Below are 19,414 nucleotides of genomic sequence, written 5' to 3' on the forward strand. Positions count from 1 at the left end.
AAATTCATAGCTAGAAATAGATATCTTTTTAGCTTGCTTTCTCAATATTTTGTTCTTGCAAAGTGACAAACTGTTGCCGTCCTTTAATATTGGACTTTTATCAGGCAACCTCAGCCCGGCAAGATTTCAGCAAAACTTCAGAGTTTGCTGGGCAAAGCAGGCACTGGGTGTTGCAAGTGGATTAACAGTTTAATGTGTGTTTTGGATGGTCCCTTTTGAGCCTCCCTGGTTCTCTTTTGGCAGTGATGGCCATTGCCTTAAGGCCGTGCGGGAGCTGCTCCGCACCCGGAGCAGGTGGAGGCGCTGGCCGGGGCGGCCGCAGCAGGGGATCCGCCGCCCTGGTGGCGCCTGGGGTCTGCAGCTCCGGCTGAACGAGCCCGGATGCGGTTTCCTGCGGCAAGTCCGGAAGGAGACGTTAGCAGTCGGTGTCACTGGCAGCCTGCTCCGTGCCCTGGCTCGGGAGGCAGGGAGCCTGAGCTGCACCGAAATCTCACGGGGCTGCCTATTAATTACCCTGGCTTTTAATTACCCATCGCTGATACACTGCATGACCTTGAGCACGTCACTTACTCGCTGCGCGTGTATCTATCTGTAAAACGCCCGTGAATTATTTAACGTCTACAAATTGCTTTGGGATCCCCAAACAAAACGCATTGCAGCGGCGCTGGCAGAGCATGCCGGGCGCCGGTGCTGACCGAGAGCGCGGTGCCACCAGCTCCGGGCCCGGCCAGGAGCTGCTCTGCGCGACCACAGATGCTTTCCCCTAGCCGAGACGCGGAGGTGTGGGATCGTCCCTCTGCCGCAGGCATTTGTAGGATGTTCTTGCGTTTTTGGTTTTTGTGCTATTTGTTTTTGTCAGATGCCGGCTGGTGCTTATAAATATTTTTGTTGAATTAATTGAGAGCCTTGCTGCTTAGATGAAGGGCGAGAGAGCAAAAGAAGAGGAAAGCGTTCAAAACCCCCCAAACTCTTAGGCAGATGATAAAATTACACTTTCAAAGACCTCGAAAAGCCTTTGTGGCCTCACAGTCTGTTTCAGTTTGGCGTTGCCATTAGCTTAACGTCCGTTTGGGCTATCCTCAGGCACACGGGCAAAATATGTATAAAAAAAAAAAAAAATCCTGGAGATAATTCAGCTCGTCCTGCAGTTTTCTTAGGAGGTAATTTTTTCTTTCGTGTTATTTCCTCAAAATTCAGCTAATTGCCAGTATCGTGTTAGCCCTCGGCAAGTCTGCTGCGTGATGCACGTGTTGCTGCTGCGCAGAGGTTGACAGAAATTGTGTTAATGCATCTACAGGCAGTTTGACCCAACAGACAATTATGAAATGCTCGTTTGTTCGCAGCGCAGAGGGGATGCGGTCAATAACTGTTGTCTGTACTATAAGTCATAAAGGCAGCAATAAAATAAAATCTTTAGGTAGTTATAAATTGACAGATATCCGTGACCTTAGTTTTTGCTTCCTAGCCTGTCCGTTATTGGCACCTTGCATAAAAGGAACATTTATTAGCATCCTGCTTCCGCGGTCTCCCTGCATTTTTATTTTGTGTTTCACCTGGTGATCTCGCATGGAACAAGGTTTTAATGGGGAAATGTCCTCCCTCTGTGCCTAACTTCTCTGCCAATGAAACAAAACCCTGTTTTCTGCACAGGCCTCCAGAATATTATGGGCAAACTAGTGTTTCAATATGATGGTCCGTTTGAAAAGGATATGCTCCGGATTTATTTGTAAGCTGTGCAATTTTCAGTGAAATTCAGGTTACTGCTGCAATAGTCCATCCTGCGCTCTCGTCGGTGTATGGTGGGCTGCAAGGGGATTATATTTTACTTAAGGCAGTTTATAGAAATTATGCAGGGAATATTCTACAGAAGCTTGTAGATGGATATGTGCGTGTGGTGTTTACCGTCACGCGAGCTTGGAAAGTGCAAGCTCCCCCCAAAAACCAGGAGAGGTTTTTATTGCGACGCACAGGTTATGCCCTTGGCATGTTGTTTAAACTAATTCTTCAGAAAAAAACAAATGACATAAAGTTGCAGCATCTGTCAGGAACTGATATTTTGTGGCAGGTGTTTTTTGCTTGATTCCCGAAGTTGGGGTTGAAATGATTCTTGACCCGAATGGCCAAGAAAGTCCCATTTCCTGAGCAGCCCCTCTGTATCTGCGCGTTGGTGAGGTGCAGCCATACCGCAGCCCTGCGCTTTGCCGTTGCCCTGCCTCCGCTTGGAAGTTCTCCCTGTTATTTTATCCCTTCTGCATTTTCGGAGGATAGCTATGCTTTGAACCGATCCGGAGACCTCGCCTCTTCTTCCGCATTGAGGTGAGTGCCTTGCTCCTAGCAATCAAAAAGAAAGTAACTAGTTATTTAGGCAAGACCAAGTGTTTTAGCTCTTTCAGCATAGCCCAGGTCATCGCAGTATTTCAGAGGTGTTTCCGCCTTTGGAAGCAGACGCGGTAGCAATGTTAGGCTCCACTTTTCACTGTAGCAGCCGTCCATATGATAGATGTGGGAGGGTCACGTGCACGATGCAAATTTTCTGGATGCAACGGTGAAGACTCTTTCTTAATTAATTATAAATTGAAATTGTATTTTTCCTAAGTGTCATCAGTGCACTCACTAATAGAGGTATGTTTGGTAACCTAGCCAATAAAAATAAAATCTCTTCATTAAATTATTTTTTCATTTATATAGTACAAGAATAGAAAAGATGAGCAGCTTTTCAGTTGGCTTAAGCTGATGGTTCTCTAAGTATGAAATAAAACGGGGCCTTGGGGAAACAAGGTGCAGCTGCAAGCAGGGGCAGCAGTGGAAGGCCGAGGGCTGCTCGGAGTTAGGCTGAGCGCCAAGGATGAACTTCGGTTAGTTGCAGAACCGGTGATTCAGACCGATTAAAATACATATCTGACGCTCATCTCACTTTGTACCTGATGCGTCCCGGGTGTAGCAGAGGGCTGAAGTGAGGACGTCTTGACTGCAAGAGCCCTGTTCCAGCTGCGGGAATTGTCTCCGCATCTTCTCCATCTCCTTTTCACGCGTGCCTGCAGCGTTGGGTCATTTGAATTTTTGGTAGCTCAGTTCTTTTTCTCTCGGGAGCCGTGAACTGCTGCTGTTGTGATTTTTTTGCAGTCATGGTATAAGCCGACCTTCATGTTGAGAACTAAAGAAGCATGAAAATAATCTAAATCATTAAATAAGACAAGTAATACCATTATTTAGGTGAAAAATGAAGTTTTACATAAAATAACAGCATCATTTCTCTCTTACTCCTTCAAGGCTAGTCTGAAGGGAGATATATCGAGAGCATGTTGTCTGTCTGACGGTCAGGCATAGAGTTTAGAGCCAAACAAGGGTATGGAGCTGTGATAAGAGATGGGGAGATAGCAATTTTAATCTGCTGTTTTTGAAGAAATGTTGGTGGGGCCTCATTTCTTTTTGCCTCGTACGCTTTATAGAGTCACTGGCCCCTGCCTTGTAACATCCTAGGAAGGACTGGCTTGCCTGGTGCAATAATAACACAGTCCTCTGAATTGCTACATAGAGCAGGGAAGAGTAATAAGTACAAATATGTATATATATATATAATTTAAAAAATGGAATTCACCTGGCATTTGTAGCTCTAGAGGAACTCGACTGACTTTGAGTTGCACCATGCCGACTCCCCTGGAGACGGGCAGAACCTGGCACGTTCACTTTACGCAGCTTCATTTTGCAGTCCTGATTTGTGCAAGTTAGCAATGAGCTGTACAAGGGATGGGGTTTTTTAAGGGTTTGACTGCACGAGCTGCTGAAGCAGCCCTGGAGCTCCATGCTGTTGGAAGTCTGCCCGTGGTGCGTGCCGATGGGGCGGGCACCCGTTGGTGGCTGTTACCGTGCATGGGACAGCAGCACCACGTTCCTCACCCAGACCTGCGAAGAAGAGACGCTTTGCATTAGAAACGGTTGACGGTTCTCTGAGTTAGTCGTTTCCTGTTGGCGCAGGATCAGCCGTCATCCTGCAAAAGGGATTTCTAGGAGCAAGGAGGTCTCTCAGCTGGTGGCTCCAGCCAGCAGATGTTTCGATAGCCCTGAGGCTCTTCTGCAGGCTCCTTGCCAACGGCTCTCGGGTGCTTTTTGTAATAAATGCAACCTGCTGCGGGCCTGAAAGGGAAAAGACCATTTGTTCAAAACCCATGTCGAGACCAGGGCCAAGGCTGCTTTGCCGGGGTCACCGTGTTCCCAGGTGACCTTTCCAGAAAGGAGTCAGACGGTGCCACTGGTGGTGGTCACCCCACGTCCAGGAGGCCGCAGCATTGACCTGCAACTGTAACGGGCTTCAGAGCACCTTGGTCGTCGGAGTGACCTTCGGAAAAGTTCAGGTCAAGCCTGTGGTGTGATCTTCAGAGAAGTAGGCATGTGAAATTTGTAAAATTTGCCTTTTTGCCCCCTGGAAACCACAGTATTCTCCCTGAGCTGCTCAGCAGGTCGCTTGTCTGCGTCTCTGTCCCCGTGGCTGTGCCGCCGCTTCCTGGTGGCTTTGTCAGCTGCGATGCAGCCGAGGAGCCGAGCAACCAAGTGGGGGGAAAGTTTACGGTTTGTTCAAACTGTTTTTTTTTTTTTATTATTGCTCTAGTGTAATTAGAAGGAAAAGTATGCATGAAAACAGCCTGTATTTTTGTTTTCTTTACAACCCTTCTCGCCAACCTTCTTCACATATGCATATCTTAAAAATATTCAGCACTGAAAAACCACACACGGAGCGAATATGGCAGTGCTTGACATTTATTGATATATAAAATATTTATAGAATGTGTATTTATAGTGCTTGATGTTTTATATATACACACACATATACATTTCCAGCCTAAATGTATTACATCTGTCTGCTTCAGGGTGTTGTATTGCCCCTGTTCGTGGTGTCTGCCTGTGTTGAATCCTGTACAGTTTGCACCGAAGCAATGATGCAAACCGCTCACGGTAGCGGTGTCCGTAGTTAAAAATAGAGGGGACACGCTTACGACGTGGTAGAGAAGGTGTTTGTGTGCAAGTGCACAACAGTTGTGAAACTCGTTCATTTTGTGGGAAGTTCAACGCACAGATTTGTATCACAGAATCACAGAATCACTGAGGTTGGAAGGGACCTCTGGAGATCATCTAGTCCAACCCCCCTGCTCAAGCAGGGTCACCTAGAGCACATTGCACAGGATTGCATCCAGGCGCATTTTGAATATCTCCAGAGAAGGAGACTCCACAACCTCTCTGGGCAACCTGTTCCAGTGCTCTGTCACCCTCACAGTGAAAAAGTTTTTCCTCATGTTAAGATGGAAGTGTCTGTGTTTCAGTTTGTGCCCATTGCCTCGCGTCCTGTCGCTCGTCACCACTGAAAAGAGTCTGGCCCCATCCTCTCGACACCCTCCCTTCAGATACTTGTACACATTGATAAGATCTCCTCTCAGCCTTCTCTTCTCCAAGCTAAACAGGCCAAGCTCTCTCAGCCTTTCCTCATAAGAGAGATGCTCCAGTCCCCTAATCATCTTTGTGGCCCTTCGCTGGACTTGCTCCAGTAGTGCCACATCCCTCTTGTACTGGGGAGCCCAGAACTGGACACAGTACTCTAGATGTGGCCTCACCAGGGCTGAGTAGAGGGGGAGAATCACCTCCCTCGACCTGCTGGCAACACTCTTTCTGATGCACCCCAGGATACCATTGGCCTTCTTGGCCACAAGGGCACATTGCTGCCTCATACTTAACTTGGTGTCCACCAGCACTCCCAGGTCCTTCTCAGCAGAGCTGCTTTCCAGCAGGTCAACCCCCAACCTGTACTGCTGCATGGGGTTATTCCTCCCCAGGTGCAGGACCCTGCACTTCCCTTTGTTGAATTTCATGAGGTTCCTCTCTGCCCACCTCTCCAGCCTGTCCAAGTCTCTTTGAATGGCAGCACAGCCCTCTGGGGTATCCACCACTCCTCCCAGTTTTGTATCGTCAGCAAACTTGCTGAGGGTGCACTCTGTGCCTTCATCCAGGTCATTGATGAAGAAGTTGAACAAGACTGGACCCAGGACTGACCCCTGGGGGACACCGCTAGCTACAGGCCTCCAACTAGACTCTGTGCCACTGAGCACAACTCTCTGAGCTCTGCCATTCAGCCAGTTCTCAATCCACCTCACTGTATGCCTCATTTGTATGCTGAAGGTAACTCGTAAAGAAGGCAAGCAGCGATACGTGCGGTGCCATTTCCTAATGGCACCGCGGAATGAGACGAGAGGGATGTACGGTGCTACAGGGCGCAAATGTGGTATTGATCCTCTCCAAACCTCGTACTCAAAATTGCTACAGAAGCTCCTCAAGCGAAACCACGGCAGCTGCACTGCAGTTCCTTGTTTGCATGAAAAAGTGCACGTGCAATAGTTTAAATCAGCTGCTTAGGGGAAAGCACGTCTCGGTAAATGCTTTGCACTCGCAGGAGTGATAAACGCCCTCTTGGAACATCTTTCCTGCTGGTGGAGCTGGTCTTCTCCTTTCCTTGCTTTCAACCGAGGAGGTTGTCCCCAGCATAGCCCTGGTGCCCTAACAGCTTCCTCGCCAGCACCCGTCTTGCGTTGAGTTCATTGCCGTCAAGATGTGCATGTAAATAAAATCCCTCCAGTCTAGAAAAACTCTATCAATAAAAAAGGAGAGAGATGGGGGAGAGGAGCCACAGGAGCCCCGTTGCCTGCGAGGGCACGAGCGGCGTCGGGCCAGGCGGGGTCGGAGTCCCTGAACGCGGGCGGCATGAAGCATAACTTCATGGGAAGGGAAGCTGCGAATTACAAGTCTATGAACTAATTGTGGGCTTCTGGTGACATCGTAATTTGTATGCTAATGAAGATTGAGTAGGTCATGATTTTGTTGGAATTCTGAAATATTTTATGGTCTGTAAGCTACCTAGATCCTGTTTTTATGCAAGTTTATTGAATATATTGTACTAAGGTTTTAGTGTTTAAAAAAAAAAAAAGTTAAAAATTAACACATGAATGCAGTTTCTTCTACTTAATTTTTTTTCTTCGGCTCTTCTTACCCAAACAGCTTGGTTCTCTTTCCTGGAGCCAGACTTAACGCTGAGTATTCATAACTGTACCCACTAAATTGTCTCTTTTTGTGCATCTCTAATGTAGCTGCTGGTGCTTTTCCTTAAAAAGGTCTTGAGCAGAATCTTAGTTACCGGTGTTCGCTTACAAGTGGTACTTTGTTTGAAAAATCACCTGCAGAATTGTGTGTTGTCTTTCAGGTGGTTTAGTGGTAGTTGAAGCTCTCGGGCTTGGCCGGCGCAGGCTGGCGCCCGGCTGTCTCGGTCCTGTGTAGCGGCAGAGCCGAAAGCGCCCGGCCTGCCGAATTTCTCACCTGAACGCACGTGTCCACGTCAGCTCTTGCAGTAGGGAATTGGGCCGCTAAATTAGTCAGGACACCTCATCACTTTTAATTTGCATGCATTTGATCTGAACTTGATCTGGGGCTTTTAGGTATCCCAAATTATTAAACAAATGGAAGATAAGGAACCGAACCAAAAGAGAAAAAGAAAAGGTTGGGAATGAGCACGGTGCTGGAGGGCCCAGGGCAGAAGCTCGTTCAGGTAGGGATGACTCAGCTCGAAAACAGAAACATAACTTGGGAGTTAGAAGCCATCCTAGTTTTGTTGTTGGCAAAATAATGCTGCAGCCAAGCCCCAAAATGTTGGATTTCCGCTTGCCGGGTACCTCTCGCCTCTTCTCCGAGCTCCTCCAGCGGTGATGATGGACGTGGCTGCGGATGAAGACCGGTGTGGACGCCAGCTCCAACAGCAGAGTTGGGGAGAGGAGGGAAGCTGGTTTTAAAAAATTACTAAATGCTACAATGTTCAGAGAACATTAGTTTTGTGAAAGTATTTACCGAAAGCAAGCAAATGCTGCCAAAAATTTTGCGGTGTTATTTCGATCCCCATTTTTGCGTGCGTTAGGTGCAGCTTCTAAATAAACCAGTTGCGTCTTCTCAAGAGAAGTCCCACCTTGCGCTGCGCACCGGCTTGGAGAGCACTCAGCGGGTTAATCAGGATGCCTAATGAAGGAGATGGACGTCGCCAGGGCCCGGCCTGCCTTTGCTGCAGAGTTGGAAACTCTACTGTCAGTTAGGCAAGCGGCTGCAGGCAGAAGAGGGTTAAACATGGCCCTGAAGAGTGAGATTTTTGGCTGTTCGCTACAGCATTGCTACAGACGCTGGTTTGGAAGGTCGTTAGCGATGTCCTCGTTTGCTGCATGCCCAATGCGACTCTATGGTCTGATGTGCAAAAATGCAGAGCACTCACACAGCAATGGAAAATATATTGAATGAATATTGAATATATTGAATTGTATTGAATGCTCTATGGCGGAGACTGGTCTAACTCATACCCAACTGAACAAGAAAACGAAGGGAGTACTGCTGCCCTTTCAGTACTAGTCTGGATTTCACCTCCTGCCCTGCAGAGTTGGGCTGGAGGTGCCTCTTACTGCCTGGGAGGGCATGGGGAGGGGAAGAAGTTTGTGGACTGTGTCGGTATTTTGGGGATATGAGCCAGAGGGAACCCCGCTGGGGAATTAATCATTCTTTTTGCAGAGAAAAGTTTGGATAATATGAAGGCTAGAAGGCATGAAGCCATGTACTAAATGGCAAGCATGAAATCCAGTCTTGAGTAGCGCTCTTTCAGCGCGCACGGTCCGCGGTGGGTGTTGAACGAGGCCGTGGAAGAAATGGAATTTGATCGTGTAATTGGAGACTGAGCCGTAATCTGTGCAAACCTGGGGTCCAAATTAGAGATGTGAGGGCAGCCTTGATTCTAACGTTTCTTAGCTTCTGAGCAATTGATTTTTATAATCTTCACCTTCTTTTAATTCAGAGGGTTTTTTTAATATTACGACTTTATAAATATTATAATCAGACATCAGGAGTGATGGCTCAAGAAATACAATTGGATTTTCTGTCTGAAATGATAAGTCATAGATGGTACTTAGAAATTAATCTATTCTGGCTTCCTGGCAACTATGAATATTCAAAATAGGAAACATTGTTCCCCTCTGAAAGCTGATGGGATGTATATGGATTGTTGGTTTTTGCATGTGTTTTTTACTGTGATGGGGGGGCTCATTAGAAATGTGATGTTATTAGCAGTTTTTCTCAAATTGCTAATTTCCATCATACCAGTATTATGGTAATGATGAAATTAAATTAAATTAGCATATCGTATAGCATACTGCAAAACTGTGAATATATTATAGTAATACAAGGCAACAGATAATTGCTAGCTTAATAAGAATTCATCCTTAGCAAAGATAATTCAACCTTTTTCTTCTTCCAATCACCAGGGACAGATTTGCTGGTTATTGATTATCTCTTCATCTTCTATCAATCCAGTCTGAACTTCTCCTTGATTATATGAAAATGTTTCTACTCTAAATACTTTAAATTCCCTGTCGTTTGTCAGTGCACTTCTCGTACCTGGACCTACCTTTCCATATGTTGACTTACGGTTCCTCTTCCTGCTTGCAGTTAGCATCTGATCCTTTGAAATGAATGAGATTTGATTACCCAAAGCACTTTGGGAGAATATTATATACCTTTTGTTCCACATAAATCTTACATGTTTTCTGAACTGAAGGTTTAATTCTTTCTTTTGGCAAAAAATGGAAACAAATCTTAACAGCAACTGTTTAAGTGTATTCTCTAGAATAAATATTTTCCCTAGTATTTACTTTTCAGTGAACTCAGGGTTGAAGAGTAATTTGAATTACAGACATGTTTTCTATTTATGTCTAATATTTTTCAGACTTATTGAAATTACTTACTTTCTAAGCCTTCATTTACCTCCAATCATTGCCTCTTTTCATTTTTCTCTATCTTTTGCAGTTCCACCATGGTTTTTAATTCGCCCTTCGAATCTTTATGCCTACGAGAGTATGGATATTGAGTTTGAATGTGCTGTATCCGGTAAGCCTGCTCCTACGGTGGAATGGATCAAGAACGGCGAAGTGGTCATTCCTAGTGACTATTTTCAGATAGTGGTAATTATCCAGCCTCTTCTCATTATAAATTTATCTTTTTCTAGGTTTTGAAATGTACTTTCATATTTGATCCACTCACAGCCTTCCTAACCTTGCCAGTTTTCCTGAAGAAAGCAAATCAAGTATCTTCTGCCTCCTAATGCAAATAAGGACTATTTCTTTGAGATTACGTCAAGCCCGCTGACATTGTCTCCTGCATTTAGTGAGATATGAATGGTTTCTTTTCATGGAGAGATAACAGTTTCAGGACATACTTTAAGTTATTATTAATAGTATTGATTGCCACATGTTAATGACTCCCTTCGCCACTGTTCTTTGTGAACAAAAATAATAGATCTTCTCTCCAAAGAAATTGTACTCTGGGACAGCAGATCAAGAGTGGCAATCAAAGCAAATGTGCCGGGGGAGGAAGAGTATAACGGCTTGGTTATTGATAAAGACAAATCTTAGTCTCTCCTTTTAAATATAAAGGTTTGAACCTTCCAGGTAGGTGGAGCAGGGGTTAGAGAATGTGTTACTGGTGCTCCACAGAGCTGTGGGAGCAGGAGGAGGAGGATGCTCTTGATAAAGAAAGGATAAAGTAGCACCACGGAAAAACGGGGCATGCAACAGAGCCGCCAGCGTATTCAGGATAGGCAGTAGGGCCCGTTTTCAGCTTCTGTAAGTGAAAGGAGGGATGGCCTTAAATGGGAGCTGAGAAACGCTATTCACAGTTCACCTAATTGGGCAGTTCTTTCATTTTCTCAGCATCTTCCTTTCCTGTCAACATCTGTTTAGAGTCGCAGGAATTAAAAATAAAACGCAGGCTTTTTGCTGTGAGTGTAATTCTCATCTGACAACACTCCCTATGTATTGTATTGTGTTTGTATTGTGTTTCAGATCTCTTTGAGGAAATGTTTTATATTGCTTATGCTTTCAGGGACAAGAGGAATTGTTTCTTAGGTTGTTTTTGTGTGAATCACCGAGGGTTAATAATGATAACGGTCATTTGACATAATTACAACTTTTCCAAGAGAATTATTGGGCATAACACACAAAATAACGTCCCCCCACAGGGCTCCAACCTCTTTTAGTTCAAATACCCTTATTTTATAGGCAGTGAAGCTAAGAATTTATAGTGAGTTTTCCCAAAGCACTGATCTGGCTGTCCTCTCCTGAAGGCAGCAGCTCTTGTAAGTGAGCTGAGGTGATGGCAAACTCCCCTGAAAATCTCAGCAAACAACAGTGAAGATGTCCATGGGCCACGAGATATGGCTTTTTCAGAGACATGACTGTTCAGTGCTTTCTAATTTCCCACCTTCTAACAGACTTTAATTATCTATCAGCAATAAGGTTCGTTCTTTTGTGTTTTTCACACATAATGGAATTACTCTGCCATACGGAATAGCAAGTTCAATGTTTTTTTTCTACCTCATTGCATGTTAGAAAGCAGCCAGAAGCATTAAGTGTCAAAGGAGCGGAAAGGTCTATTGCTGTATTGGTTGTGTGGCAGCAGTACTAGAAAATTATTATTTCACTCTATTTTTTTGTTTATTGAAGATACGGTTCATCCAGAGCATACTCTTCACTCAAAGTTTTTAACCCAACATAATTAGTTTCTGCTTGTACTAACAGAAGCCAAAAGTTAAATGTGTCTCAAATGGAGTAAGCGCTGAGTGACCTTTTCTTGCGGATCTCCAGGCCTCAGGCCATAAGGAGCAGCTGACCTTCAAAATAGTATTTGTTGAAACCCATCGGCACTGGAAGCTGTTTTAGATCTTCCCTGCAGCAAAGAGCCAAAACAAAATGCGGAGCACCACGCAAGTGACGGCTGTCAGTTGGAGCTTACCTCTGGAGAAGGGTGTTGGGTTGGCCCATGTGACAACGGGAATTCACGGCAGGCACCTTCCTTAGCAGGGAGCGCGCGCAGACAGCACGGGTGTCAGTAGATTTCTGATGAAGGTGCTTAATGTTACAGGCATCCAAGGACCAGGGCTATACGAGTAGAGTTGAGACCACATACGTAGTACCTTGCTTCACAGAATAGCTATTGTGTAAAAGTCTTATAGCCCATGTTCAGTTTGGATGGTATTGTCTAATTAATTGTTTCCACCTCCTTTCTCTCTCTTTTCCTGTCTCTCCAGGGTGGCAGCAACTTGCGGATTCTGGGCTTGGTAAAGTCAGATGAAGGTTTTTATCAGTGTGTAGCTGAAAATGATGCTGGAAACGCACAGACCAGTGCACAGCTAATCATCCCGGAGCCTGGTAAGATGCAAAGGACACACAGAATTGTGGATGTAATTAATACCATTAACATAAAAATCCCTAGTGGACAGCTACTACTCTTTACTCCCTATTGTTTATCCAGCTGGCTAGCTGTAGTTAAAAGTGTGTTAATTGTCCAAGCTATCAGATACTCAGTTTGAGGCATTCTGTTCACTGGGGCTATTACTGATGATGGCCTTGTCCTAGAAATGACTCTGGAGGCCAACTAAAACCTTCATGAAAGGCCAGTGGTAGTGTCTTACCTTCTGTCGGGCTTTATCTTGCTGAAATACAAGATGATGATCATCGGTGAGCGAGGTGATGGAAGGAAATAGTCCAGAAGCAGAATGCAATTAGATCATATATAGTTTCTTGTTAGGTTGTTTTAGAACATTTGTCTTGGGGGAAAAAGGGAGGAAGGGGACGAGCACTTTGGCAGTGGGATCTGAAGTGCAGCCTACCGTTGAGATCGTGAGGTTTGTGTCTACTCTGCATGCTGGAAGGATGAATATTCTTCTCTTGCTCTGAAGTTAATAGGTGTTTGATTTTTGTGGACTGCACTCTACAGCATTATAGGTGTTTTGGTTTGCTGCTTTTGGGGATTTTAAACCAACAGAAAGAGGCCTTCATCTTAATCAAGATGTTACAGAGAATGTGGATAAAATCCTTTCATAAAGTTTCTGGGTTTTAGATGATTAATGCTGACCTGTGCTGGACTACAGGTTACTCTTACTACTTCTCATGGATTACCTCAGTAAACTGAGAACGAGTGAACGTATAGAAGCAATGTTCATTCTCTGAGCTGGACTGGGAAGAGCAGAATCTCAGTAACCCACAAATGCTTAATCCAGATGGCCCCACTGCGATCAATTAACCAGCCTGGTAGCTCATACCACAGAATCTCTTTGGGAAATCCTTTGAAAAGTTTGCACACAGCATCAGTATGAAAATTTAAAGCTTTGATAAAACTCTGTCCTTCTGGAAGAAAATGGGAAAAGCATGGGCTATTGCCCATGTTCCTGTCAGCTGTGGTAGGCTGACTTTTTTTTTTACTCCTGTTTGAGCAATGAGCAGAAACGTTGGCTGAAATCCCTCTGTGTTCAGTCCTGCCAGCTTTTGTGTTATAAGCACTATTGTACAGACCGATTACATGCAGTGCAGAGGGAAGCGGCAGCATCACATATGCTTAGCCACGATCATCTGATACACAAAAGTGCTGAGAGATCATCACTGAAAGCCTCAAACCCCCAGTTTGCAGTCCCTCCGTGCATTTACCATACATAAAGTAAATCACGATGGGAACCTGGCTAATGTTCCTCCCTCTGTTTTCTACATTGGTCCCAGATGAATGGCTGAACTTGGCTTTTGCGCACCTTTGAGGTTCACCTTGCTCTTACTCCTTCTCCCTTGTGGTCCAGCATCCCCTTTATAAGCCTTTCTTTTCTTTCCACTGCCTGAAAGCAGCTCCTGCAGCAGAGACCTCACAGCTTCTCTCCCCCGCTCTAGACGCTCGGGCTGCAGACGCTGCAGCCGTGAAACTGTGCAGCTTACTGGGAGACTTGGGAGGGCAGCAAACAGAGAATAAACCTTGTGGCCAGAGAGTTGTTATTTTATCCTCCTGCTGCTGATGTGCCACCCCAGCCTGTGCTCCCTCCTGGCCCTGCTGTGCGGGACTCGTAGGCTAACTGAGCGTGGTGGATGCCCCTCAGGATCAAGAGGCTCCTGTTTGGATTTTCACTTTCATACTTGCCCTGCACCTGGTGCAGTGCAGGGTCCTGCCAGCTGAGTGCCTTCTCTTTGCTCCATGCGGTCAGCAGAGGTGATGATGAGGTTATCTTTCCTTGGGGACGAATGTGAGAATGAGAAGTCACTTAGAAACTGGATTTCACTGGCGGAGAAGTATCCTTGTGATATTGAGGGAAGGTCAGCAGGGATCAGAGAGACATCATCCCACTCAAAAACAACCACTTCACATCTCACCCTGGGGAGATGCACATTTGTATTTTGTTTGTTTCCTTTATGTTTTCTTTTAATCTGAATCTCATGTTCAGCTCATGCACTTTAGATTACATTTACGTGTAACAACATCTGCAGGAAGCAGAGCATCTTCTACTGTAGCGGAGTTTAATCCAGTGCTAGGATCAGCCTCGAGGAAACTGCATAACCCATCACTGCTCCCACCTAGTCATTGCTCGTGAAGTGCTGTCAGTAAATTCTGCTCTCTGTTTGGGTGTTTATGATGTTTGGCATTGGATTAAAATCAAAATAGAAGAAAAGGAAGAAAATATCCTGAAGAGCTACAGGACACCATTGTAAACTGTCTCCATTTCCCTTTTTAAGTGATGGATTACTTTTTTCTGGCTATTTAATCAGCTCTTCAAACAATGCCACCCCAATTCCTCTGAGATGGTAAGGGCAGCCTGCACAGATGGTAGAGGAGCTGTCTATAAATACAGATTAAGTGCTGGGGCCGGCTGCAGTGGGAGGACCGTAGCCTTCGGTGTTCAGGTTTTGTCGGGACACGCTCAGCAGCGGCCAGCGCCCAGTGGGACCCCTGTGCTGCCCATCTCGGCCCGGCCGCGGACGGGCTGCTCCCGGCTGTGGCAGCCCCTCGTAGAGCCCCGGCCCTCGGTGGCTCTTCCTGAGAGCGTTGCAGTGTGCTCGTTCGTAGAGAGTTACCATCGCTTTCTGGAAACACCAATTAAGAGGAAGCATAAACCAAAACATGATGCAGAGGTAACTGAGTTTTCTTTGAAAGCTGGGATCAAATAAACCCTTTATGTAAACTAATAATGATTTTCCACTAACGGTGATTTATACCCTAAAGCAACGTGAGGGTAGAATAGCCAGTTTTGTTTTGATCCATAAAATCATGGATCATTTTTGCTTTTATTTATCACAAAACTTTGACCATGCTATGGGCTGAATGTATCGTGTACGTTGTGTTAGAGGACATTAAAAATTTTACTTGGGTAGAAGGGTATAATCAGTCTGCTCATACTGCTGTCGTACTGCACAAATGTGGTCTCACACCCTCTGCTGACCACCATTAAGTGGGGAACCTGCAGAAGCAGCACACAAGCTGGCCTAAAGCAAGTGTAAATAAGATCAGCTTGAGACCCATCAAATACACCCTTGTAAACAGTGTGATGCTAAATTGGGATTAGCCGGTGCTGAAATGAGAAGTGAAAGGCAAATGGGCTCTGAGTTCACGTGGATAATGGCCTCCACTTTTAGCATTCCAGATGTGGTTATAGGATGCGAGGAGCTATTTCAATATGTGTTACTTAGACTGTAAAAAGCCAGTGAGCTCCCTGAGAACTATAATATTTCTGTCCTTTTTTGACGGAGACTATGGCTAGAGAGACATTGCATTTAATGATACATTATGACTTAGAGAAAAATAAGTGATGTTAGGTGGTCTGCAGTATATGCATTAGTCAACAAATTAGTGTGCCTTTGCGGATTCCAGAACACTTGGGGAAAAGGCATTTTTGGGTTATTTCTTTTCTTTTCCATTTCTTTCCCATTAACAACTTTATTGCTAACGTCTTGGGAAGAGGCTGCTCACAAGTATATAGCAGGAAAAGGAATCTGACTTCAGATGCTTTTCATTTGCTTTAAAACCAAAAAAAAAGCCATTAAATCAGACTTAAGGGTATTCAGTTCTCTCATCTTCTTCAGCACAAATGTCCTGGGTGGTTCAGGCCACTTCACTGCTTGGCTTCCTCTGTTTCTGTATCCTAATTCTGCTAAAGGGAGGTGACCGCTACGGACTACGGGAATTTGCAATGATAGTAAGCAGGTACCTGGAATAAAGCCCATAGTACGTGCTTCTAGTACAGGTACTGGAAAGCAAATTCTCAGCAAGAAGAAGCAAGTAAAAGAGATCTCAGATGACTGTCTTATTTTTATAACTGTATAAAACCTATTATTTGCTCACCTAGGAAATGAATAGAGAACGCTGTGTTAGTGAATGATGGACATGCATGCTTCAGATGTGAAGAATATCCCAGAGGAAAACCTCCCTGTAAAGAATTTAAGCAGTTATTTGCTTTATGCCTGTAGTTTCTCTGTCTGATGCATCCTTCAGATATTCACTGGATGTTGGAGGGATTGTTTTATTCTGTCATGTGAAAGACCAGCTAGAGAAACCAGTAAAGGCAGCCCTGAAGTAATCAACTTGTGTATACAGTGGATAATTATTAGCTATGTTTCTGCAACAAATTCCTTGCTAGACAAATCTTCCGCTTAGGAAAATAGCCTTTACCAGAGACTGACAAAAATGCTATAAATCATTGCGCGCGCCTGGTGTTAGCAGCCAACTTGGCAAAGAGAGCCGCAAAGGAAGCGATCCGCTCTGCGGCACGACTAAGGAGGCAGCTGCACGAGGCACCGGGGCTCTTCGCTCCGCTGCTGGCACGCGGGGGATGCGGAGGGCCGGCGGCATGCGAGCAGCGGCTCGCGGCGCCCGCGTCAGTACCGCGCAGATGCCCTCCTGGGGGTCGAGGGTGCCCGGGAGGGATGCAGAGGGGTGAAACCCTTGAGGGGGGGCCCAGTCCTTGGCTCATCTCCGCCAAGCGAGCGCTTAGTGCTTAACACCAGCCGTTCGGCTTTCCGCTCGGTTCGGTTTGTCGTTTTCTTCACCTCCCTTTTCTTTCTTCTTTGTATCCCTCTACTTGCAAGTTGTGTAACTCCTCCTCGTGTCGGATTTTCAGCTTAGCAGCTAGCAAATCTAATGTTTTTGCATGTGTGAGATCTTTGCATTTGTCTGCATAATAAGACTTAGATTGGGAAACTTGTGAATTACTTTTCCAAGCAGTGGAAGCTAACTCAAACTGTTCTCAAAAATCTTTCTCTGTCCAGGAATTCCTATTAAGAACTTTCTGTAAGGTGCTGTTTTCCCTTCCCTTTATTATCAGTAAGTCTTACTTCCTCACTTAAAAAAAAAAACCCAAACCTGTGTTAATCTCCAGAAGCTGAGCTAATTTTGAAATTAAAAAGTTCAGATTTTCTAGTCCTTGGAGGACTGGAATTACCAACCAGGATGGTAAAACACCGGAAAAAGTAGTGGCGAGGAATGTTCTTTAGTGGAAACTTTAAAAGCAGCTTAGGCAAATGCATGTTTGTGAATATAATGCTGATGCTGCCTTAGTACAGCGAGCTGGACTGTGCCATCTGTCCAGGGGACTTTGTGCCTTGAATTTGCAAATTCGCCCCGAATAGCAAATTTCAGAGGTGCATCCCATGGTTTAGCCAGGTATGGAAGAGAAGGGAGGGAGTGACTATTTCAAGAGCCCACTCATAAATTTCAGAGTAGATTATATGTATGGATGGATGTGTGTGTTTATATCCATTTATATATTTATAGCAACCCAAAGAAAAGCAATTTTGCGGGGATGTGGGAATTTATTTGTTTTCTGAAGGGTTATTTAAGCGTGTGGTGTAAATTACGCTGATCGCGTGGCCAACTGCTGAATAAAAGAGAACGGGGGCAAGTTCATGCTCGGTGCTCTCCAGCTCCGATGCGGAGGGCGCCGAGTGGCTCTCTGCGAGCTGGTGCGTGGTTGCACTCGACTGAGCTGCAACACAGCCCTCGGAGTATTTCAGATGCTTTGAGTCGAAAAAATTCACACAAACCCCCAGCGATGCCTTAAGCCATGGGGCGTAGTGTCTCTGTGCCAGGAGAGGTAGCCCCGGCAGCATGGACCTGCAGCGGTCCGTGCCAGCTGGCTCCGGGCCGGGCAGTGATTTTGCGGGATAAACACAGCCTCTGTTAAACGGGCTCCGGGGCACTCTTCCTCCGTGCTGGAGATGACTGAAGCACGTGTGCCAAAAATGTGCTGTGTATCGTCATCAAGCCTGGACCGCTGCCACCGGGGATGGCTGCCCAGAGGTGCTCCAGGGCAGAGCGAGGCAACAGCTAGCAACCAACAGCAGTAAAATACACGACATCCATGGATGGGGAGAAGAACGACCTCCACAACTGTGTTGTCGTGTGTTTTTGCATTGAAACAAGAGACTTAATTTCCTTATTTTGGTATGCATAACTAGTATGCTGCTCACATTTATGGCACCATATAAGCAGTAATAATCATGATAATGCTAAGAATAAATTTTGTTTATATGCTTTTATGGTGGTCTTTGCCATAATATTATGACACCTTACTGGGGATTTATAACAGACTTATGCAAAAATGCAAAATTAGCAGAATATTTTTTGAATTTGAAAAGTTGGTGTATAAAGCCTATTCTCAAAACAACAGAGGTGATAGAAGGCTGATAGAAGCACGGCAGTTGATTAGCTTGGAAGATTTTTGGATCTTCTGTCTTTGCAGGCCTTTATGAATAATTTAGGGAAACACCTACTGGGAATAAGTTAGGCAAACATCTGGTAGGAATAATAGGGGTATTTTTAAACCTGCTGTGGAGCATAGGAAAGGATTAGTTGAGTTCCTGCGGTCATTTCTGGTTCTGCCTGCCTTTGATTCAGTGAGCCTTGCTGGAAACTTTGGACTGTGACAAATTACTGAAAAGACCAATTGCAGAATCCCCCTGTGGACATCAGGCAGTTAGCATGGTATTTGGAGTGGGGGTTTTTTTTTGATGCCTGGGATGGTTTTAGCATCAATCTAAATGTATAAAAGTTGAAGGGGACCGTTCAGATCAGTTATGATCAGGTTCTGGGATTGAGACACCTCCATTTTGGACCAAAAGGGTCCCCGACTTGCTCAGAAACACGCAGGTGGGAGCAGCTAGGCATCACGGAGGTTTGTCCTCATGGGAGGCTTTGAACATGGCTGATGCAGTTAGAGATGCTTGATCTTGCTTAAAATAATGATAGAAAAAGTGGCAGCTGTGTTCTGTAAGCACTATGATGATTTAAAAGCCTGGCAGCTGCAGTAGCCTTGTGTCCTGGGAGGTTCGGGATGTGAGCCCTGCACACTGCTCAGCCCAGAGGACCAAGGCCACCAGTTCCCCCTCTGAGGACCCTGGCCGGGCTGGAGAGGAGCCTCTCTCCTGTCCCTGCCTGGGTGAAACCGTGGGGCAGGCAGCCCTGGAGAAGCTGGGGCAGGCAGGGGAGAAATGCAGCAAGAGGGAGGCCCTGGCTCAGGGGGGTGTGGGGAGACCAGGAGACTTCTCCTCAT

General features: G+C 45.5%; 1 protein-coding gene across 1 annotated transcript in view; it reads left to right on the forward strand.

Moving 5' to 3' along the window:
* Positions 1-19,414, forward strand: part of DCC (DCC netrin 1 receptor) — a 593,344-nt gene that overhangs the window by 344,294 nt on the left and 229,636 nt on the right. Inside the window, exons 6-7 of the mRNA XM_067315554.1 lie at positions 9,868-10,022; positions 12,146-12,266. Of these exons, the coding sequence (XP_067171655.1) occupies positions 9,868-10,022; positions 12,146-12,266 (276 nt within the window). The remainder of the gene's footprint in view (positions 1-9,867; positions 10,023-12,145; positions 12,267-19,414) is intronic.

The sequence above is a fragment of the Apteryx mantelli genome, chromosome Z (genome assembly GCF_036417845.1).
Source record: "Apteryx mantelli isolate bAptMan1 chromosome Z, bAptMan1.hap1, whole genome shotgun sequence".
Taxonomy (NCBI): Eukaryota; Metazoa; Chordata; class Aves; order Apterygiformes; family Apterygidae; genus Apteryx; species Apteryx mantelli.